This window comes from Xenopus laevis, chromosome 6S (genome assembly GCF_017654675.1).
Source record: "Xenopus laevis strain J_2021 chromosome 6S, Xenopus_laevis_v10.1, whole genome shotgun sequence".
Lineage (NCBI taxonomy): Eukaryota > Metazoa > Chordata > Amphibia > Anura > Pipidae > Xenopus > Xenopus laevis.
In genome coordinates this window covers 111,338,576-111,363,214 of record NC_054382.1, presented here as the reverse complement: position 1 = coordinate 111,363,214, position 24,639 = coordinate 111,338,576, and the positions used below count along the sequence as shown (strand labels likewise).

Below are 24,639 nucleotides of genomic sequence, written 5' to 3'. Positions count from 1 at the left end.
TTTGTACACAATAGAAGAAATGTGGTTTCTTTTGATAGAGGACCCAGAGCAGCATTACTTTGAGGGTTTACTGGTGTATTTATATAGACCTTTCTAATAAAGCTTACTTAGTTTTAACCTTTCCTTCTCCTTTATTGAATGAGTGAGAAGTGAATGGAGGCACAGCCCATTTTGCCTTCTGGACATAGCTAAAGATGAGAGCACCAGTAATAGGTAATAATTCTATGCCCTTTTGTTTTTTAAGGGAACAGTTCCAGCAGAGAAAACTGATGTGGACTGATAGGAAGAATGGAAAACAAATATCCTACCCGATATATTCTTCCTTATTCTCCTCAGTCACAAGGATATTGGAACCTTCAGGTTTGAAATCATGCGAGGTGACTTTCCCCAATATTTCCATGTCCACAGAAAAGTACATTTCCAGGTTACATTCTTCAATGTTATTGTCCCTGCAACGGAGAAAAGCACGGTAAGTTAAAATTGCATACTCATGGCCCTCCAAATGTCGTTGTCTCAGTATCCCTCATACCTATTGAAGGGATTTTAAGGAGCTGAAGGTCAACAACATCTGAAAGACTGCAGATTGCCCAAAATTGGTAAGAAAATAAGCACTGCAAGCTCCAGAAACCGGTCTTTGTACTAACCGTATCCATATCAGGGAGTTGTAGAATTCGGGATCAATTGATTCCAGGTCTTTAATGGTAAGCTTCTTGCTGAGCATTCGCTTGTAGAATGGAAGAGAGAAGCCGGTGTCAATGAACTTCCCATGGAACAGCGCCTGAGAACAAGGACTTCTGTTAAGTACGGGTTATAGCTTCACCTTTACAGCATTCTATAACCTGCAAATGAAAATGGTTGTGCACAAACACAAACCCTCATCTCAAGAGACAGCTCACCTTCCAATGAACTGAAATAAAGTTATTATGCTGCAGATAGCAACATTCTAAGACAATTTTCAATTTTTAAAATCAGTTTGAAGTTTAAATGTTTATGTTGTTGCTAGGATTTCGCTTACCCAAGCATCCAAGCAAGGGTTGAAATGACAGGTTACAAGACAGAATAGGAGGGGCACTGCAATATTGTTTCCATCATACTAAAAGAAAACATGAACAATAAATTCCCCTTTAAATATACTGTACAGAACAAATATGACACTTTACTGTCTACTTTAGAAGCAGGGTCAGACTGGGCCGGTGGGACACCAAGAAAAACTATGAAAAATCACATATAACCTGTAAAATATTTCCTTACAAATGGTTCTTAAATAAAAAAAAATCCAGTGACTTAAAATATCCTTATGAACAGTTCGTGCCTAAATCCTTGGCACTTCATCAGAGTCTGATGAAGTGCCAAGGATGTAGGCACGAAACGCGTTAAGAGAGAACCACATACCCCTCCGTTCCATGTAATTTTAATCGTTGAAATAAAGCCAAATTGATATTATATGAGTGTGTCCTAGATTGCTCCGGTCAGCGCTCCGCAGCAAGTTCTTGTGTGTATGATGGAGCCGGTTGGAAGTGACTGGCGTATCACGAGAGCAGCGGTCGGCTGGGAGACGGGACACACGGGGTGAGCTCTGCCATTACTGCATTGTTACTTATTGTGTAAAAATCTTACAATAGGGCCTGTCGATTTGTGCCTTTATAAGGCCACAAAACTCCTCGGTAACTTCCAAAATGATTACATTTTAAAGGGGACCTGTAACCTTAACCAAATCCAATTTTATGATGTTAGTCTAGCAAAATAAACTCTACTTACACTATAAACATTTTTTAAACATTGTGTTTTTCAGTCTTGGAATTCACAATCACAGCAAGCAGGCAGATGCCATTTTGTTTTTATAGAAAGCTTTGTATCACCTCAAAATCTTGTATATATGCCAGAATGGGGAACCTGATTCCCCTGCTGATGCACTGGCTACACAATTAGATTGTTAGGGTAAAGGGGAACTGTGGGGAGTGCAGAATAGAAAGTGAAAGTAACCGACTGCCCCACCTCAATACCTTAGTCATAGAGGAGGGCCAGGCAATATATGATTGACAGCTGAGACTTTTAGTATGGATGTTTTAATTTAAACAGAATTTGGGTTTCATGTTTAATATGAAAAATACTTTTATTATACAGCTTTTTATGTGTGGGTGGCAGGTCCCCTTTAAGCATATTAGAAACTAACAAGTGCAATTTGTTTTAGTGATGTAAACTATTTTGTAGCCTTGTATATTATAAGAGAAAAAGTACCCTTAATCATTTAAAATATAAGGAAGTCTCCTCTAGGTCTGTGACCTGTATTCAAGTAGTCAGATACAGACTTCTACCATCCTTGTATTGTACAATACGAATACATTCATCCCTATATATAACTGTTATAGTGTGATGATATGCACATTACTAAATTAATTGTTCTCTGTGCTAGAGTTCTGACATACACCTATTAAAAAAGAAAACACGGCTTACCATTGCAATGAAGCGCCCAATAAAGCAGAAGTAGGAGAGGTGGTCGGGATTGATGGTGGAGGCAGGGTTGATCTGCAAGCAGTAATTGCTCTTGCCTGCATACTCAAACAGGCAGTACATGGGGTTCAGCACCTCATGGGAAAGCAAGAAGAACCACTCTCTGAAAAATACACAACACTTAGGATAAGAAGCTAATTAGTCAGTATGCACTTATAGGTAAGTATAGACTTGCAGGAGTGGCCTATACAACCGACATGGCAAGGCTTAATTATATAATGTTGGAATGGTGAGGAACGAACATTTATTCCTGCTGCAGAAATATTTCCTTTAGTTTGGAGTCCCTGAACATCTTGGCAAAAAGCATTAGAACAGTCCACTATGAAGCTCTCTGTATTATGAGCTGCTTTGTATCTGAAAACAGTGGCTTCTCAGTCGACTGCCGTTATTATTACAGTAGAACCCCCGTTTTACGTTTTTCAGGGAACCAGAAAAAAATGGTTTAAAATCCAGAAAAATATAAAATCAGAGAAATGTATTACGCATAATATATAGGTGGGACCACAAAACAACAATGTAAAATTAGAGAAAACTTAAAATCAGAGGAGGTAAAATTTAGATTCTACTATATTATTATTTTGGAGCCAAACACCAAGGGACCCTGTGTTCTGCTAGGGCTTGCATCACATTTTCACGGCATATGCAAATAGATCACAGGTTAGCTGGAATGGCGCTTATAGTTAAGTGCATACCTGCCTTATCAAAACCTATAGTGCAAGGCTTTTACAAAAGATAAGAAGGGCCAAAATACAAAAGTGTTAAAGGGCATCGGGAGAACTCGGCTGGGGATTTGTATTTTAACATTTTCAGTTGCTCAATTAAAACAGGTTCAAAAATAATTCTTTACCTTATAGGTAAATTGCAAATATGAAATTGAGCAACTGAAAATGTTAAAATACAAATCCCCAGCCGAGTTCTCCCGGTGCCCTTTAACACTTTTGTATTTTGGCCCTTCTTATCTTTTTGAAAGGGCTCTGACGCACACGAAATATTAACATTTGTCCTGATGCATCTATAGAAATAAGTCAAATCAACTGGACTTGTTGTGTTTTTCTTGAAGACGTTGGAGCATGAAGTATTGCGTATCTTGTCGGCGCTATATAAATCAATGATGACTATGATGATGAACATTCCGGAAGATATATAGCAAAGCAAGATCCTATGTAGAAAAAGCCAGTTGGATGACTGGTGAAACGTCTTCAAGAAAAGCACAGCAAGTCCAGTTGATTTGACTTATTTCTATAGATATACCATGACCTGGATGAATGAGAACTTTCACAAACATTTGTCCTGATGAGTATTTCTTATTACCTGGCTAAGCCTCCGTAGTCTAAACCTTCTTCTCCTCTGAACATCACATACAATCGCCTTCTTAGATCATATGGTTTTAATGCCATAATCTATGTGTTGGAGGAAAATAAAGATGAAAAGCCTATTTACAATGGAGCTATATTTTAAACATTTCATTGTCTACACTTCATAGAAAATTCCGACTCCGCTCTGAAATAAAGTTGGGCATTTTGGGTCATTCTATTTCCCATTCTAGCAAATAAGCACTCATTAAAGGGATTCTGTCATGATTTTTTTATGTAGTTTTTATTTCTAAATTACACTGTTTACACTGCAAATAATTCACTCTACAATAAACAATTTCATTCCTGAACCAGCAAGTGTATTTTTTTTAGTTGTAATATTGGTGTGTAGGCGCCATCTCAGGTCATTTTGCCTGGTCATGTGCTTTCAAATAGAGCCAGTGCTGCACTATGGAACTGCTTTCTGGCAGGCTGTTGTTTCTTCTACTCAATGTAACAATGTGTCTCAGTGGGACCTGGATTTTACTATTGAGCGCCGTTCTTAAATCTACCAGGCAGCTGTTATCTTGTGTTGAGGAGCTGCTATTTGATTACCTTCCCATTGTTCTGTTATTAGGCTGCTGGGGGTAAAAGGGAGGGGGCGATATCACTCCAACTTGCAGTACAGCAGTAAAAAATGACTGAAGTTGATCAGAGCACAAGTCACATGACTGGGTGCAGCTGGGAAACTGACAATATGTCTAGCCCTATGTCAGATTTCAAAATTAAATATAAAAAAATATTTTTGCTCTTTGAGAAATGTATTTAAGTGCAGAAGTCTGCTGGAGCATCACTACTAACTGATGCATTCTGAAAAAAATATTTTTTACCATGACAATATCACTTTAAGCTATATGCATAAAATACACTGGAAAAACAGCATGACACAAAACTGGATGGAATAATCTGAGTTCCAAACAAATGCACCGGTGTACAAAAAAACCTTTGAGCTTACCTGCTGGAAAGAATCCTCAAAGAGCGTCTGCCTGGACACAGTTATCTTCACATGGCTGGGAAGTGCATTGGACTGCAAGCACATTCACAAATCATTCATTATTATAGGGAATTTACCATTGCCTAGAAATGTGTTTATTTTATGGTTCATGTAATTTAAAGATGTAATTTAAAGGTCCGGATGCAACAAATACAGGATTTGCATGGATCAAAATTTTTTTTTCAAGATTCAACCAAATTGGAGTGCAAACCAAATGCCAGTCAACTGTTACTTTAGACAATCATTTTAATGTTTTTGCTGACTCCCCCCCCCCCATGACTTTGCTTATTTGTATATGTAAATTGAGATTTTTCTAATTCGGTATTTGAACGAATCCTAGAACTGCTGATATGGTGCATCTTTAATTAAACATACTTAAAGGGCAACTATTGCGAAAATTAAAATTTAATATAAGCTTCAGCATACTGAAATAAGATGTTCTCTAAATACAACCAATTAAATATTCTGCATTGTTTCGGAAATAATCAAGTTCATCTTCACTATTCCTCTCTCAGAATGTTTCTCTTCATTCTCTCTTCATGCAGCAGTTGGGTGTCAGATATTAACCGACAGTTAGATCCAATATATCTTATATGGGGGCTCCTTTTGCCTAGAAGATGTATTAGAGCTCACTCTATTAAAATCACCAGACATCATGTCTCTCTACACGCAGAATTTGTGCAAAAGGCAGTTATTTTGTTTGTACTGGAATCAGTTATTTGAGTGAGCTCTAATTTATCTGCTAGAAAAGGGAGCCCCCCTATAAGATATATTGAATCTAACAGCCAATAACTATCTTACACCCTGCTGCTATCTGACACAACTGAAAAGAGAGAATGAAGAGAAACAGATGCTGAAAGAGGGATAAGTGAAGGTAAACTTGATTATTTCAGAAATAATTCAAAATATTTAATTGATTTACAAAGTTTCTTTTCTGAAGCTTATGTTAAATTTTCATTTTAGAGATAGTTCCCTTTAGGGATGCACCAAATCCACTATTTTGAGAATACCGAACCGAATCCGAATTTGCATATGCAAATTAGGGGTGGGAAGAGGGAAAAATTTTTACTTCCTTGTTTTGTGACAAAAAGTCAAGCGGTTACCCTCTCTGCCCCTAATTTGCATATGCAAATTAGGATTTGGTTCGGCCGGGCAGAAGGATTCGACCGAATCCTGCTGAAAAAGGCCGAATCCCGAACCGAATCCTGGATTCGGTGCATCCCTAGTTCCCCTTAAATACATAATTCTCCAAACAATACATTTGATCAAGTCCAATTAAAAATGTGTATGAACGGTCAATGGTGCAGTGTCTGATGCAAACAGGTCCTTTTATTCAGTGTTCTGATACCGGGTAAAGAGCTTCACTAGGGCTCCAAATGTGTCATTGTTATATGGATATAGAATAATAACATTACCTGACATAAGTAACGAAAATGAGCAAGCTTCCACCGGAAACTACGTTCATAGGCAATCTGTGGCCCTTTGCTTCTGTGAATAAAGATAAAGACACACTGTTTTAATAGAAAGGAGGCGCAAATCTGCAAATGCAGGCTTAAATAAATGCATAACAATTTGTAAGGGGTATGAAGCATTTTTATTTTCATATAACAGGAGGAGATTAAGGATTCTCACACATCCAACCATTCCTCAAACCTTCTGCACCTTATGTTAATATTGGTCACATGGGTGCAATCCATTCCAAATGAAAAGCATGCCGAGTATAACTTACACTGCTGACTTTCCCGTTCGTGGGTCGCTGAAAGTAGTTGTCTTTGTATTGTGATCTACAAAGTACTTTACTCCTTCCCTTGTGTAACGGATTTCCCAGCCCTCTGGCAATGGATCCTCATTCTGTAAACTGCAAATAGGCAAGAACAGAATCTATAAAGAACACTTGAATTTATGGTTTACCCACCAGGTAATGCACCCATATTCCTCAAGGTCTGTATGTTTGATGATTATGACATTTCCTACTATTATTGTTGTACAGTGGAAGTATGTAAGCCCACGTGGCCCCTTTTTATGTCACACACATACCTTCATCCTCTATTAATCATGTCCTTAAGCAGAAATCACTTTACCCACGTGCTACAAATTGCAACGACATGAATACACACATGACTTGGTTAAACCATCACCAATGTCTACTACTGCCTGCAGGTCTACGATATTAAAGGGGAGTTATCGTGAAAATGAAAATGTAATATAAGCTTCATCATACTGAAATACGAAACTTTCTTAATACAATCAATTAAAAATTCTGTACTGTTTCAAAAATATGCAAGTTCAACTTCACTATCCCTCTCTCAGCATCCGTTTCTCTTCATTCTCTCTTCATGCAGCAGTTGGGTGTCAGATAATCATTGACAGTTAGATCTAATATTTCTTATAGGGGTTCCTTTTGCCTAAAATATGTATTAGAGATGACTATTAAAATCACAAGAAATCGTGTCTCTCTACATGCAGGATTTGTGCAAAAGGCAGTTATTTTGTTAGATTTTGTTTGTACTGGAATCAGTTATTTGAGGGGCTCTAAGTCATCTGCTAGGAAAGGAACCCCCCCTATAAGATATATTGGATTTAACGGTCAATGAATATCTGACACCCATCTCCTGCATGAAAAAAGAGAATAAAAAGAAACAGATGCTGAGAGAGGGATAGTGAACATAAACTTGATTATTTCAGAAACAAAAGCAGAATATTTAATTGATTGTATTTAGAAAGTCTCTTATTTATGTATCACAGAGGTTATATTCAATTTTCATTTTCACGATAGTTCCCCTTTAAACTATAACTCCCAGCATCAGACACCACGAGCCTGGAAATGTTATTGTTACTGAATCCTGCAGGCCCTGTGATACATAACATTCATACCCTTGAGTTCGAGGGTCTTCCCACTGTGTTGTTTTAGTATTATGGTTCACAAAATAGACCCGATCAGTGGAATCCACTCTTCTCTCTATAAATTAAAAGTGACATATTAAGATACATTATAAATTTGAAGCACAGGTAAAGGACTCCAAATAATCAGAATTCTTACCCCATCCTGGCGGAAGTGGTCCCAACGGGTCATTTTCAGCGGATAACATTGATGCCTACAGTAGGTAAAAGAGAAACAAAGATGCATTAATGATTTTAGGACAACTGGTAAACTGGATTGGTTTTCAATTATTTGTCCCTTATAGTGATTAGCTGATTCTACTGAGTCAGAAAGCTGTAAGCCTTAAAGTATCAACATATTGATATACATACTATCCTAAGTGATAAAGTGTTTTGTTCAGTACATAGTGATTAATCAGCTCTTTGCTCATTATTAAATATAGGTTCATTAATCATTAGGGTTTCCCCCCTTACTGACCATGTCAATATCTACTTATTATTTAAAGATATAACACAAAGAATATTACAAATAGAACAGCAGTGACCAGAATTTATAATGTACAGGTATGGGACCGGTTATCCAGAATGCTTGGGGCCTTGAGGGTTTTTTTCTACTAGAAAATCAAGTAAACATTAAATAAACCCAATAGGCTGGTTCTGCTTCCAATAAGGATTAATTATATCTTAGTTGGGATCAAGTACAAGATACTGTTTTGTTATTACAGAGAAAAAGGAAATTGTTTTTTAAGATTTAGATTATTTGTTCATAATTGAGTCTATGGGAGACTGCCTTTCCGTAATTCGGAACTTTCTGGATAACGGGTTTCCGGATAACAGATCCCATACCTGTATTGCAAAGGAATAGTTGGCACTATAGGATTACACTCTTAATAGAGATATAATGCTAGATGAGAGCAGAAGGAAATTATATTAATGTTTGAGCTAAAAGCAGTAAAGTGTCCCTTGTATTGTGTGCTCTAGAATACTTGAGGATACATTTTATCATTACTTAAAGGAGAAGGAAAGCTACGGAGGCATTTTAGTGCCAATAGATTAGATGCAATAGTGCAAGCTAGAATGCTATACTTATTCTGTAGAATGTTTGGCCATACCTGAGTAAAAAGCTCTAGAAGCTCTTTGTTTATTTAGGATAGCAGCTGCAGTATTAGCTTGGTGTGAGATCACTTTCTGCCCGAGTCTCTCCCTGCTCACTTATAGCTCTGGGCTCAGATTACAGCAGAGAAGGGGGGGGGGGAGAGGAGCAAACTGAGCATGCTCACACCCAGGGCAAAGAGGTTTAAGCTTCAGCAGGAAGTCTGATACAGAAGCCCATGTGTACACAATAGAAGGAAAGAAATGCAGTTTCTTTTGACAGAGGACTCAGGTCAGCACTACTTTGAGGGTTTACTGGTATATTTAGGCGGACCTTACTTAGTTTTAACCTTTCCTTCTCCTTTAAAAATGAGAAAATACTGCTTTCAGAATATACAGAAGAGGCATTTTAGAAATAAAGAAAGGTTTCGGAAATACAGCCACGAAGGATATTTAGGGGCCAATGTTCTCTCTAACATGTGCACGCATACAAATTTTGAGGCCAGCCCACACAACAAATTGTGGCGTGCACAAAGAATTTTTTTGTGAAAACACACAATGTTGTATCAATTCTCAGCTGAGCATACAGTTTTTAAAAACTGTGCACACAAGTTTAAAATGTGCGCATGAAAGAATTTTTTTGTGCACATAGAGACAGCGTTAGAGGGAACATTTGTCAGGACTCTCTTACTTACCATTAAACAAAATATTTCCCATGACTCGTAATTCATAAAAATCAAAAGTTTATTCAATTAGCATAGTAACAGATTAAAAGTTAGTGCATACTGACCCCATATGACCCATTTTCGTATGCGTTTCGTACCCTCCGGTACTTAATCATAGGTGTTTATGTGTAGGTGTTTAGGTGTATATTCAGAACACTAGAAAAAAAAGTAGAAAAGTAGAAAATTTATTAGGACATAAAACCTAACGCGTTTCGTGCCTGATAGGGCACTTATAGGCTATGAGTAAGTGCCCTATCAGGCACGAAACGTGTTAGGTTTTATGTCCTAAGAAATTCTCTACTTTTTTAAAAAATATTTAGCTCTTGATCATTGGAGATCCTCACATTCTTCCTTTTGGATATAGTGTTTTGGATTTTGCACATTGGGACTGAGGTGAACTGTGAGTGGATCTCCCTGATATTCACATAACGATATTTTTTGGTTTATTAGAGTAGTACCATTTACATTATATATATTTTTCTTGTGGCAGCACACACTTTATTTTTCTTGTTTAGGTGTATATACCAATTAAGTACCGGAAGGTATGAAACGCGCAAGATGGTTCATATGGGGTCAGTATGTACTAACTTTTAATCTGTTACAATGCTGATTGAATAAACTTTCGATTTTTATGAATTATGAGTTATGGGACATATATTTATTTAATGATTATTTAATGATGCCTTGGGGACTGGAGCAAGTCCCTGTTACTCTGCTGCCCAATACAGACTGGCAGTATAGACCCACCTTGTTTAAAAATATTTTCCCTTACTTATCAGCCAAGGCAAAGTCTAAAATGAGGGTGAGTGAGGGGCACATGCATTATGAAGCCCATTATGAAGCATAATGCATCATTTATCAAATCTCACTATTTGTCTAAATGTTATGTCAATGTCAAACATGGGGCTTTTGTTGCTGGTGTATTTCCATTGACTACAACGCTATCCAAGTTTTGGTCTAAAAAATGTATAAGTGTGCATTTTTTGGCAGACATTAGGCACCAGCAGTTATGGGCTGAAGTGGCATTTACGCTGCTTGCAGAGACATGAGAATCTTGTTTACAGAGAAGGCTCCATATAGAGGGGATTTATACAGTTTAACTGTGAACAAACGAAACACTTGTTTGTTCCATTCAATAACTCGTATGAATAAAGTAGGATAGAGAAAAAAAAAAGTCCCATAAAAATGGCACCTTCCAACCAAGGTTATCACCCGTTCTCTGTTGTGAATTCGCAACACAGAACGAGTGCTAACCTTGGTGGGAAGGTGAACATTTTATGGGTCATTCTTTTTCTATATCCTACTTTATTCATACGAGTTAAACTACTTGACCCTGCACACCACAATATGATTTTCCTTTTGATGGTAGATGCTCCCATTCAATCTCTTTCCTATCCTTAGGTAATTCATGTTGTAAAAGAAATTATAATTTAATAACATTTATGTAAGGATGTTTGAGTACAAATGTCAAAGTTGTCACCAGTTACAATAGTAAAACCATTCCAATTAGCTCTGGTCTTTATCATATTAAATAGAACCCCCAATAGGAAATCATAATCCATACCGAATAGAGGTATCGCTGGTTAAACTGCTGCATAGCTCCCTGGAGTTGATTTCGCTGAGACTGCCACTGTTCAAAGTTTCTTACGGACTCCATAGTAGGCCTCTGCCATGTTGTGGTTCTTGTGTTATGGTCAACATAATACACTCTCCCACGATCATCGACCCTCCTCTCCCACCTGCAAGACAAATTCCTAGAGGTTAGCCTTCTTACAATATGAGGAAAACCAAATTTTAGCTCCTCTCTGTAATAATAAAACAGTAGGGATGCACCGAATTCAGGATTCGGTTCGGGATTCGGCCAGGATGCAGCCTTTTTCAGCAAGATTCGGATTCGGCCGAACCGAATCCTAATTTGCATATGCAAATTATGTGTGGGAGGGAAATCGCGTGACTTTTTGTAAGAAAACAAGGAAATAAATGTTTTCCCCTTCCCACCCTTAATTTGCATATGCAAATTAGGGTTTGGATGCGGCCGAATCTTTCACAAAAGATTCGGGGGTTCGGCCAAATCCAAAATAGTGGATTCGGTGCATCCCTATAAAACAGTACCTTGTGCTTGATCCCAACTAAGAGATACAGTAATTAATCCTTATTGGAAGCAAAACCAGCCTTATTGGGTTTATTTAATGTTTAGCTGATTTTCTAGCAGACTTAATGTATGAAGATCCAAATTACAGAAAGATCCGTTATACTAAAAACCCCAGGTCCCGAGAAGTTTGGATAACAGGTCCCATACCTGTATAACCTTTTACCTTGAGGTTTAATCCAGTTGGCCTATGGTAATAAAGCAGAAACTTTATGTTAGGGGTTTATGACCTTTTCTGCATAATCCCAAATGAACGATCTTAGGTCTTTCATGAAGGATTTGTTTGTATCCTAAACCAAACCTTGCAAATTAAGGTAAGTAAGGGTTTAAAAAAAGAAAAGAAGAAAATTTCAGTTCAGCTTTTATATATAACCCCAGTTAAAAAAAGAGCTCATGCCAAAAAGAAAGGTATATTTTCCTTTTAACATTTCAGAATATTTTTTTCTACACCACAAGAGGTCAGTGTAGCCACAAATGTTCCCCTCTGGGAAGTTGCATCCAGTCACTACATACATTTAATTAAAAATCAATTACTTTATTACTCCCCAAAAGCTTCTGTGGCATAATTATTGTTATTGTTTCTCTCCTTATGTAGAACATTTTTTTGCCTGCCAAACTACATCCACAATAATAGGAAGGACTTTAAAAGTTAGTAAACCTGTAGAATCAGAAAGAAAGGAAAAGAACGGTGCATGCAATTTACATTTGCTGGTAATACAGTTGACAAATGGAATTCATACATGCATCTATGTTAAAGCGGTCATATCGCTTTTCTTCTGAAAGGTGTCATTTCAACAACATCCAGGCTTTGAAGTTTTTATTCCTTGTCATTTTTAGGATCTGGCCACAGATCTCTTCATGTATGTGGAAGGAGCAAACCACCTTAGGTAGAAAAGATGGGACTGTGTAAGACTGCCTTATCCTTGTGAAAGACCAGAAAGGAGGGTTCGCAGGATAACACGTTAAGCTCAGACACTCTCCTAGTCGATGATATTGCCACTAGAAACACCACCTTCCAGGTGAGCCAGGTGTCTGAAATTTAACTCAGTGGCTCGAACGGTAGATCCGGCAAGGCCTCCAGTACCAGATTAAAGGAACAGTTCAGTGTAAAAATAAAAACTGGGTAAATAGATAGGCTGTGCAAAATAAAAAATATTTCTAATATAGTTGGGCAAAACTACAGTATAATGTATAAAGTCTGGAGTGATTGGATGTCTAACATAATAACCAGAAACACTGCTTTTCAGCTCTATAACTGAGTTAATCAGGGACTTGAATGGGGCACATGGGACATAACTATTCAGTAAGTTTGCAATTGATCCTTAGTTATGGCCCATGTGGCCCACCTCAAGTCACTGGTTACTGCCTGGTCACCAGGGTAACCAGTCAGTGGAAACCAAGAGAGCTGAAAAGCAGGAAGTAGTGTTCTGTTCTGTTATCCAGTCCAGTCACTCCAGCCTTTATACATTACATTTTTGCCTAACTATATTTTAGAAATTTTTTATTATGCACATCCTATCCATTAATCCAGTTTTTGTTTTTATACTGAACAATTGCGTATTGTGTCACTCTGCTGCTAGTCGATGCTGAAGCAGTATATATAATGCAGATACCTGCACCTTTAAGTAACGGAGCTTTAGTCCCAACTGCAGAAATAACATCACTCTTGGAATGTTGAGCTCCAGAAACAGTAGGTCGGCCTCTTCACTCCATTTAAGGTAGGAATAGGACATGGATGATGAGGCTTTGTGTGCCTTAAGCATCATTGAAATTACCTCTTCAGCTATCCCTTGCTTTCTACAAAAAGATACCTCAACAGCCATCCAGTCAAAGCGAAGAGACCAGGGTTGGAGTGGAGTACTTGACCCTGGCGAAGCAGGTCTGGTTTGCAATCTAGGGGTATTGGTTCTGGATCTACAGGAAATGTCAATAGATCAGCCATTTCCTGCACAGCCAGTAAGGTGCTACTACTGCTACTGTGACGGGAGATTGTCTGATCTTCTTGAGGACACAAGGTAGCATGGGAGGAGGGGAGATAAACGTTAGGTCGAACCTCCAGCACTGTGTTATAGCATCTACCCCCAGTGCATTGGATCTTGGAAGCAAGCGAAACATTTTGGGACATTTTGATTGGTTCTGGATGCCATAAGATCGATCTGTGGCTGCCCCCAGTTATTCTCTAGCAACGTGAACGCATGAGTGAAGCTCCCATTCACTCGGATCTAGCTGGTTTCAGGCTGAGGAAATAAGCTTTTATGTTGGAGATACCTGGTATATGAACGGCTGACAGTCTCACTGAGTTGGCTTCCATCAACAGAGTTGCCCAGGATTATCCTGTCAGATTGCTTGGCCTTAACCACCACTGAAGAGCCCTGTGTTCTAAAAGAGGTTGCAAACTCGAGACAGTGGACCCCCCTTTCATGTGGACAGGATATTTGCTTGAAGCAGCATAAGTGAATCTGTGCAAACTGAACCACCTCAGCCCCAGCAACCTCATCGCCATGTGAATTTTCGCGGATAGTGTCGGTTCGCAAACGCAAATCGAAGGTACCATTGGTGGGGCCATATTGGTACATGGAGAAACGAGTCTTTTATGTCCAGCGACATCATCAGCTGCCCCTGTTCCATTCCTTGATAGCCGATTCTGATGAAATGGCTAGGTGCCACGAAACTAGTCAAGTGGGTAGCTACGTTTTTTTTGGTATGCTGCTGTTATTTTGGACATTTTAATGTGCTTTAAATAAAATTTCACCTTTTTTACTATTTTAAACCAGCTTCCTTGGTGCTCCGCTATTTGTATCTACCTTGATAACTGATTGAAGGGTTTCCATCTTGAACCGAATGGATCGGATAAAATTGTTTAGTTGTTTGCAATCCAAGGTAGCCCTGCTTCTGGTAGGGCTACAGATGTCCATCCTCCTGGAAGCAGGACACTTGAAAAACTGAATGGTTGAGTACTGTGTACGGGGTTATGCCCAGCGTGGCACGCCCCTTAATTAATATTCAAGTATCCTGCCTCCTGGAGGGTGGATTTAACTCAATAGGTCCCTGTGCACCCCCCTCATGCACTGGTAAAAGTGGTGCGCTTGCTTCCACTACAATAATATAAACAAACTGCTGTGTAGCCATGGGGGCAGAAATTGAAGCTTGAAGAAAGGAGAAAAGGCACATGTTACATAGCACATAACAGATAAGCCCTGTCCAATACAACAGTGTTTTATCCATCTGCTATATTACCTGTGCCTTTTCTCCTTTTTCTAGCTTGAATGGCTGCCCCCCCCCCCGCCATGGCTACACAGCAGCTTGTTTATATAAACAAAAATAGTCTTTCTGAAGCAAACACTTACCTGTGCAGAGCAACAGTACATTATATTTTCATTCAGTTTTTGGTGTTACTGTTCCTTTAAGCTTTTGTCATTCTGTCAGGCCCCTGTACACACCGAAGAGTAAGATGGTGCTCATGTTGCATGACATTAGCAGTCAACAAATGCTGACCACATGAAAGGATCATTAACATAAATGGCTAAACGTGCTTAGAAGAGCAACCTGAGCAAGTTAACATTTAGTAATATGGGAGGATATATCTCCTTTAATATTATACAGTTTGTAGAAATGTAACATCTTAAAAAGAACATCTGGAGCAGGTCTGAAATGTTAAGATTAGAGGCTTGTCTGTAGCCAATTTCAATGGTAAGCCATTTACACTCTGACCTCCGTTTTCATTGGAAACCTCCAATATAAGGGCTCTTATACAAGTTCCTTGCTCCAGTTGGCTATATAAACTGCCTAATGTAAGTTGTGCAGAAAAGTCTGAATACTCTTGGGATCCAATAAAAACAAAGATGCATTATACTAACCAGTTACAGGTAGGGCTAATTGGACAGAGGCTGTACTAAATCTACAATGAATTATGTAGGAACTAGACTTGATACCAGAACAAGGGTGTGGTTTCAATACTACCATATGCAAAATGAACAATTTACCTTACCCAGGAGGCAAAGGCTGTGGGCGTTCCCATGTTGTAGTCCTTGTGTTATGATCAACGTAGTAGGTTCTACCATGGGGATCTTTCCTCTGTTCCCACCTACATGAATATGCAAACAGAGATGACACAGTATGCATATAATTGTAGGCTTCACAAGAACCTTATTTAACAGCTTCCATTTTAGAAAGGTTTCATAAGGGCCATGGTGTATGTGTGCAATTTGCAACGCCAACTTTAAACTGTCTCTCTTAAATTATCCCTCCCATGTTGAAATGCAATGACCTAAAAAGGGCAGGTGAATACTGCTTGAAAATGCAGCAGCTTTTTGTACCCCCGCCACAGAAATTGCCCTGCAGGCAACTACCCTAATTCTGATTATTACAAACATGAAATGGCATTGGAGCAAATGAGAGACTCTCCTGCATAAACAACATAAATCTCACTAGACTTAAAGGGGAAATTTAAACCACCCCCCTTTAGACTTGAGCTCATTATGTTGGTGTTATGTAGAAAAGACGCGTAAACCCTATTTAAACTGACAAAAGCAAATACAAATGCTTTTTTTTTTCTTACACTGATTCACAGGCTGAAAAGAAGCCATGATACCCTAATGGTGGCCATACACGGGCAGATAAAGCTGCCGATATCGGTCGTTTGGACCGATTTGACAGCTTATCTACCCGTGTATGGGGGCTTCCGATGGGTCTTCCCAATCGATATCTGGCCACGATATCGATCGGGAAGGTTGGATTTTTACCCAACCGACCCGTCGGAGCCGCTTGGCGCATCGTAATTCGATTGTTCGGCCATACGGCCGAACGTTCGAATTACCCCCGATATAGCCATGCAGTTTAGTGGCATATCGGGGAAAGATCCGCTCTTTTGGCGATGTCGCCAAACGAGCGGATCTTTGAGTCTATGGCCACCTTTAAGAACCATTTAGCAACATCCCTTGAGGAACTGTAATACAATCTCACCTTGTTCTACTGAGAAGTGATGAAATTTGGGCCTTGAAGTCCATCTGCTCTTTAGAGAATCTCTGCACTGAAAAGCAGAGGGACTCTGAGTACTATGTATGTATGTAATGTATGTATGCATGTATAACTTTATTTGTAAAGCACTGTTAAGGAGCCGCAGCGGTGTACAGTGCATAAAAGTAATATATATATATATATATATATATATATATATATATATATATATATATATACACATATATATATATATACACACACACACACACATATATATATATATATATATATATATATATATATATATGCATGTATAACTTTATTTGTAAAGCACTGTTAAGGAGCCGCAGCGGTGTACAGTGCACAAAAGTACTATATATATACATATATATATATATATATATATATATATATATATATATATATATATATATATATATATATATATATATATATATAAATAAAGTATACATGGGGAGACAAATCACATAATAAATATAATTACTAATATAAATATAACTATGATCCGTCACTTTACAATGTAAGAAGGTGAGGGAGGAGTTGAGTAACACTGAGTATTAGGTGAGTTGGGAAATGGTCCATACAAGTATCATGGATACCCCTAATCTGTGGAATCAGGCAGGTCTGTGTAAAAAACTGAAAATACAATTATTTTGTCAGTTTAGATTTGTAGTGTTTAGTTTAGTGTTTCAATTTAGTGTTTATGCACCTTTTTTTACATAAGTGTAACTGAATGAGCTCATGTTGAAAAGAGGGATTATTTTCCCTTTAAATTAATAATGGGAATTTAAACGTTGTCCAAGATCTTAAAAAAAATCAGCTTCAATGTAGCTGAAAATAGATAGCACAAGAATCATTATAATGCCATTATACATGCAGAACTTATACTTATGAGTGTAACACCATACATTGTTAGCAGGATTAGCGACTGCAACTTCTCATCTTTTACTAATAAACTAAAAAATATGGATGTCTAATAAAGGTTAAACATCACAATTTTTCACAGTGCAAGTGTCAAACTGTTAAGTTAAATGGATTAAAGACTCCATCTTACAGAGCCCATGTTAAGGGCAGTAAACAATTTTTCTCAGCATGAGCAAAATACTTCTTTCTAAATGGTGACAAAAAAAAAAAAAAAAAGTAAACAACTGTTTGCTTTCAGACTTGCTACCTCCCCTGTTATTAAAGATAAATTACATATAATGAGCTCTGCATAAAATAAAAAACCCGCTGTTCACCCTTTGCTGCAACCGTTTTGGCTTACAGATAAAAAGAATGTCATTATGCAGTGTTTAATCTGATTAACAACCACCCAAGAATTGTGAAGATGCAAATATGAAGTTGTTTTTCTACTTAACTCAAGAAGTTACAAAGTAAGCTGAACTAAACCTGACAATGTTAAAATAGCCAAAAAGAGGATGCTGGAGGCTTCACACCCACTGCAAGATTAGTATGCAGTCTGTTAATCTCCATGATGGTGATCATACATGCCTAAATAATAGTGAGTAGAAACTCATCTTCTATTGTCAGCAAGATTGTGAATGGATGCCAGAAAGAGAGATATTCCTGCACTGAGGGCTGCTGTGGCTGCTCTTGGGTCAATGATTATTGCTAAAGCACAATACTTCTCTGCATACCCCGTGGGCAATGGCTCTGTAGCGGAGCTGGGCTGCTGTCCGACAGGATCCCCAGAAGCTGTAGATGATGCCTGTCTTGGTTTTGCAGCATCAGGGCTATTGCTGCCAACAGCAGGGGGTGCCTCAGAGTCTGTAGCCCTTACTACTTCAGCTGCAACCCCAGCAGAATTGCTCACTGCAGACGTGCTGCTCTCTGAAGTTATTGATACCGGCACATCGGGTGTACTGTCCATCATTTCTATGCAATCTGATGAGAGGGCTCCGGCAGAAGATGGTAAAGCTTCATGGGGAGGTGTGCTATTTGCTTCACATGTAGCACTGGTGCCATTAACTGAGAAGGCAAAATAAGTAAGATCAGAAAAGGAACAGAGTAGGTATCATACAGAGAAGTGAAATACCTTATTTTTACATGATTAACTGTATAAAATATAGTATAGTGTATACCCATTTATCCCTTATTTGACCTGTGTTTATGCACCAGAACCATTGTATTCTACACGTTATCTGTTGTGTAAGTGTATCCTGCTAGAGCCAATTTCTAAACCCGCATATTTTCCCACTAGTACCCGACCCGGACCCACAAATGCCTTATCTGCAACCCGAACTGCAACCCACCGACCACCATCAAACAGGAAGTGACGGTGCTGCAAACCGAAAGTGACGTCATCAAGTCGGCGGGGACAGAAACAAGCTGTGTAAAACTTTAAGAGGAGTAAAATATAGACAATACTACATAAGATAAGAAAGTTAGATGAGACCCGCAACTGGACCTGCGACAGCTATACCCACACCTGAAAATCAGGCACTCAGTTTATACCACTGAAGGGTAACAATAATTTATACTTAACTGCACAGAACTGACTCTTCCCTGCTCACTAACTTCATTTTCTAGCAAAGACTGAATTAAAGTTGCCCAACTGCTTAAAGATACACTAAAGGTGGCCATACACAGGCAGATTAAAGCTGTCGATATCGGTCCTTTAGACCGTTTCGGCAGTTTATCTACCCATGTATGGGGGCTCCCGATGGGTCCTCCCGATTGATATCAGTCCAAAAGTCACCCAGATATCGATCGGTCAAGTTTGATTTTTATCTACGATCCAGGACCGCATTGGCTAGTAGATGCGGTGCTGCGACCCGTTGGAGCCCATTCGTAGTATTGTAATGCGATCGTTTGGCCCTAGGGCCAAACGTTCAGATTCATCCAATATCGCCCAGCCATTAGTGGGCATATCTGGTTAAGATCCGCTCATTTGGCAACATTGCCAAACGATCGGATCTTATAGTTTATGGCCACCTTAACATAATCGGGTGCCTAAATAAGCAAATCGAGTTCACCCGGACCGTTTTTTTAAAGCAAATCTAAGCATTCAGAGCTTGGGCCTATACTCAGACGGCATTGGGGCCTGTATAATGCAATTGACTGCAGACTGGATACACTGCATCATTCCAGCCATCAAGCTCTGTTAATCACTCACGCCCAATAACAGACTAGTACTAGACAGTTCAGCTAAGAGTGGTGATAATGGCTGCAAAGTCTGGACAATGAATGTGCAAGGTACAATACCCAGCAGTAGGCTTGCTGAAAGCTGTTCTATAACAGCCAGAAAGATACAGGATGCATTACCCTGGGTAAATGCATACTTTATCCCCAGCAACTGAAAAGTCTGTATTATTCAGTTTTATGGGATAAACATCAGTTCTAGCTTTATAAAGTTACAGACAAACACAAAGTCATATTATGTATACAAAGCACAAAAATTAAAGTTGATGTATTTTTGGCCTTTTTCTTGAGAAAACTAGGGATGCACCGAATGCACTATTTGAGATTCATCAAATCCCTTAATCCTTGTTGAAAGATTTGGCCGAATACCGAAACGAATCCTAATTTGCATATGCAAATTAGGGTCATAAAAGGAAAAAGTTGAAAAAAATCCCTTTTTTGTGACAAAAAAAACACGTGATTTCCCTACCCGCCCCTAATTTACATATGCAAATTAGGATTCAAATTCGGTTGGCCAGGCACAAGGATTTGGCCAAATCCGAATCCTGCTGAAAAAGGCCGAATCCCTAACCGAATCCTGGATTCACTGCATCCCTAGAGAAAACCTCAGCTTATGGCCCCTCACATTCATAAAATGTTATAAGGCTGAAAACCAGTGTTGTTCTGTTGATGCAATGAATTTAGGGCCTTCAGTTGCAGATTCTCAAGTCCTACCTGCAACATACAGTTCACCTGTTTCTCTACGGGTAAACCATGGGCACCTGGCGCTATGCAAGACTCTTCAGGAGCACAGATCTTCACTGCTATGGCTTGGTACAGAAGCCCTTAAAATGAATTTTTTATTTTGCAAAAGTGCTGGCATGCAATTTTAGCTTGAAATGAAACCTTTTATCTTCAAAGTTAAATACATTGTACCAGTACAGCCTCATTAAAGGGGATGTAAAGTCAAAAAATTTCAATATACTTCCATAAAAAAAATGTTGTAACTTTTTCATAAAAATCTTGATTTTCTGCACTCCAGCTCCCCCTTCTCTCTATACCCACGGACTTCAGCCTGCATGAATTCCTCAACACTTCGGGTTGCTTGCTTATCATCTTGCTTTACTTCAAGATGATAAGAGATACTTCAGGTTAATTTATCTTTTTTGTTCCTAAAGCTGACTTCCATGACAACTCCACACGCTTTCCCTGACACTACAGAACTTTGAGGAGGGGAGATTTTGAAGTAAGACAGCCATAGAGAGAAAGGGGGAGCTGGAGCGCAGAAAATCATGATTTTTATGAAAAAGGTACAGAATTTTTTTTATGGAAGTATATTGAAGATAGGTTTATTTTTAGATAGTGGACCCTTAAAGGAATTTCATTTTTTGACTTTACATCCCATTTAATAAATCTAAACTAAAAAGTAATGGATTGCCTCAGTATTGTCTAAACAAGGCTAAACTTTCCCAGGAAAAGATTGTGTCTCTGACTGAGCCTGTGGGGGTTAAGAATGCCCTTTAATTAAGAGTCACACAAAGCCCATGTTGTAAGATTAGTGCCTCAGACTTTTGGTCTCATGACAGAGGCTTGTATGCAAGCCATCATACTTTCCCTACACAATCTCCGCATGAAAAGTAACAGAGCCAAGATCATGGTGTGAACTGGAATTTCTGTCCGAGTTATTTCAGAGAACTTTCATTTATTTGCCAAAAACATGTGCTTAAAAGGATACTGTCATGGGAAAACATGTTTTTTCCAAAACGCATCAGTTAATAGTACTGTTCCAGCAGAATTCTGCACTGAAATCCATTTCTCAAAAGAGCAAACAGATTTTTTATATTTAATTTTGAAATCTGCTTGACATATTGCCAGTTTCCCAGATGCCCCAGTCATGTGACTTGTGCCTGCACTTTAGGATGGAACTACTTTCTGGCCGGCTGTTATTTCTCCTACTTAATGTAACTGAATCAGTCTCAGTGGGACAAAATGTCTAGCCCCATGTCAGATTTCAAAATATAAAAATTTTTTTAAAAAAATCTGTTTGCTCTTTTGAGAAATGCATTTCAGTGCAGAAGTCTTCTGGAGCAGCACTATTAACTGATGCTTTTTGGAAAAAACATGTTTTCCCATGACAGTATATCTTTAAACAGTTTTTAGAAGTTTGTTTGATCATCTAAACACTCGAAAACAACAATTCATTGCCTACCAGTTCTATTGCCAGTCATTGGACTTGGTGCTGGTGTATTTTGGGGTCTGGCTGCAACACGAGAAGGAGAACAAGTGCCGTCTATATTTTCCATTTGTGTATTAAAGGCATTCTGCTCAGATGCTGTTTCACTAGCTGTCCCATTGGGCATGTCAGAAGTAGCTCTACAAAGGGAATAGGGAAGAGTGTTATTAATCTGTATCAATCACACATAAACATGCATGCAGCAAGGGGAAACAGATATAGTGGGGCTCATTAATAAAAACTGGGCAAATTTGCACCTGGGCAGTAACCCATAGCAACCAATCAGCGATTAGCCTTTTTTTTTTTTAGCCAGCTGTAGGTTGAACAGTAAAAGCAATCATCTGATTGGTTGCCATGGGTTACTGCCCAAGTGCAAATTTGCCCAGTGTTTATAAATGTCCCCCAGTGTGTCTATTTCCCATCCTCTAACCCTAAACCATCTGCACATGTTACTAGTCACCTTAAATCAAAACTTTAGAATGTTTATTGGCAATCATGTAAAGCAACTTGAAATTGCACTTCAATTTTTAATTTATAATCTAGTCCCCCACTTAGTCTACTTTCAGGGTGTTCATGTCGGTGATCCAGTAGCCTCCATTTGGAACAAATAACAGTGTGCAGTTGTTTTTACATTACACATTGACATGACCTTGCATTTCTAAATATTATACCAGTGGAAATGATCAAACCAGTTAATGAATGATACAGCCTGAGATGAAGGTTTATGTACACATGCTAGTGAGGATACAAAGGGCAGCTGTCTAATAGGGGTTGGCTGTCTTTATATGAAGAGTTTCTCTGCTCATAAAGAGCTTTATCCCAGACTCACTGCCCATTATCCACATAATGACTACTACATAAACAAAGATTGAGGGCAGTAAGATTTAATAGCATACAAAGCATATTTATGGCAGAATAAAGTCAAATTACCTCCAACCAGTATTAGACTCAAATCTGCTGCACATACAAGTAACAGTCTACTGATGAGCAGATTACATATATTAGTATCTCTAGTGACCCTGAATATATTATAAAATTTGGAAGCTACTGTATTGCTTTCAGAAATCCAGAACGCTCCAATTTATGGAAAGTATGTCTCCCATAGACTCCATTTTATCTAAATAATCCAGATTTTTAAACATGATTTATTTTTTCTCTGTAATAATAAAACAGTACCTTGTACTTGATAGCAACAAAGATACAATTAATACTTATTGGAAGCAAAACCAGCCTGTTGGGTTTGTCTATTTAAATGATTTTCTAGTAGACTTTAGGTATGAAGATCCAAATTAGGGAAAGATCCGTTATCTTATATTATAGTGAATAAAGTACCCCCTATTGTAAACTATAAGGATATTATCAGTTACAGAGGAGTTTCATGACCATATAAAAACACAAGGCCGAAGGCCGAGTGCTTTTATACAGGGCATGGAACTCCGAGGTAACTTCTAATATCCGCATATTTTGCAACTGGGGGTACTTTGTTTATTATAATACACAAGTTTCAGTGAGTCATGTGACAGAAATGACATCAGAACTCAACGTTTATAAGGATATAATTTACTAGATATTCATGGGTTTTGTGTATTATATATATATATATATATATATATATATATATATATATATATATATATATATAATACACAAAAGCCATGAATATCTTGTAAATTATATCCTTATAAACATTGAGTTCTGATGTAATTTGTTATAAACGGTGAGTTCTGACTGAAACTTGTGTATTATAATAAATAAAGTACCCCCAGTTGCAAAATATGAGGATATTAGCAGTTACCTCGGAGTTCCACGACCTGTATAAAAACACTCAGCCTTCGGCCTCGTGTTTTTATATGGTCATGAAACTCCTCTGTAACTTATAATATCCTTATAGTTTACAATAAATAAAGTAATACAGTTAATTATATCCGTATAATACACAAAATCCATGAATATCTTGTAAATTATATCCTTAAAAACGGTAAGTTCTGATGCAATCAGTTATAAACGGTGAGTTCTGAGGTCATTTCTGTCACATGACTCACTGAAACTTGTGTATTATAATAAATAAAGTACCCCTAGTTGCAAAATATAGTGAATAAAGTACCCCCTCTTGTAAAATATAAGGATATTATAAGTTACAGAGGAGTTTCATTTATACAGGTCATGGAACTCCAAGGTAACTTCTAATATCCTCATATTTTACAACTGGGGGTACTTTATTATAATACACAAATTTCAGAGAGTCATGTGACAGAAATGACATTAGAACTCACCTTCGGCCTCGTGTTTTTATATGGTCATGAAACTCCTCGGTAACTTATAATATCCTTAGATTTTACATAAGGGGGTACTTTATTCATTATATAATACACAAAAGCCGTGAATATCTTGTAAATTATATCCTTATAAACGGTGAGTAGTGATGTCATCAGTTATAAACGGTGAGTAGTGATGTAATTTCTGTCACATGACTCACTAAAATTTGTGTATTATAATAAATAAAGTACCCCCAGTTGTAAAATATGAGGATATTAGAAGTTACCTCGGAGTTCCATGACCTGTATAAAAACACGAGGCCGAAGGCCTCGTGTTTTTATATGGTC

General features: G+C 38.1%; 1 protein-coding gene across 10 annotated transcripts in view; it reads right to left on the bottom strand.

The window, feature by feature from the left end:
* Positions 1 to 24,639, bottom strand: part of wwp1.S (WW domain containing E3 ubiquitin protein ligase 1 S homeolog) — a 91,831-nt gene that overhangs the window by 14,027 nt on the left and 53,165 nt on the right. For 8 of the 10 annotated variants that reach the window (XR_001932130.2, XM_018223841.2, XM_018223839.2 and 5 more), the window contains 13 exons: positions 22,013 to 22,176; positions 18,321 to 18,651; positions 15,692 to 15,787; positions 11,119 to 11,293; positions 7,898 to 7,952; positions 7,732 to 7,816; positions 6,587 to 6,715; positions 6,273 to 6,345; positions 4,819 to 4,890; positions 3,823 to 3,911; positions 2,455 to 2,614; positions 645 to 778; positions 309 to 449 (listed from right to left, as the gene is read on the bottom strand). Coding sequence is in view for 9 of the 10 variants with exons in the window: in XM_018223841.2 (XP_018079330.1) it covers positions 309 to 449; positions 645 to 778; positions 2,455 to 2,614; positions 3,823 to 3,911; positions 4,819 to 4,890; positions 6,273 to 6,345; positions 6,587 to 6,715; positions 7,732 to 7,816; positions 7,898 to 7,952; positions 11,119 to 11,293; positions 15,692 to 15,787; positions 18,321 to 18,651; positions 22,013 to 22,176 (1,704 nt within the window). In the remaining variant the exon portion in view is untranslated. Of the gene's footprint in view, positions 1 to 308; positions 450 to 644; positions 779 to 2,454; positions 2,615 to 3,822; positions 3,912 to 4,818; positions 4,891 to 6,272; positions 6,346 to 6,586; positions 6,716 to 7,731; positions 7,817 to 7,897; positions 7,953 to 11,118; positions 11,294 to 15,686; positions 15,788 to 18,320; positions 18,652 to 22,012; positions 22,177 to 24,639 lie in introns of those variants that run through there. The other 2 variants (XM_018223844.2, XM_018223845.2) reach the window with 2 other exon arrangements.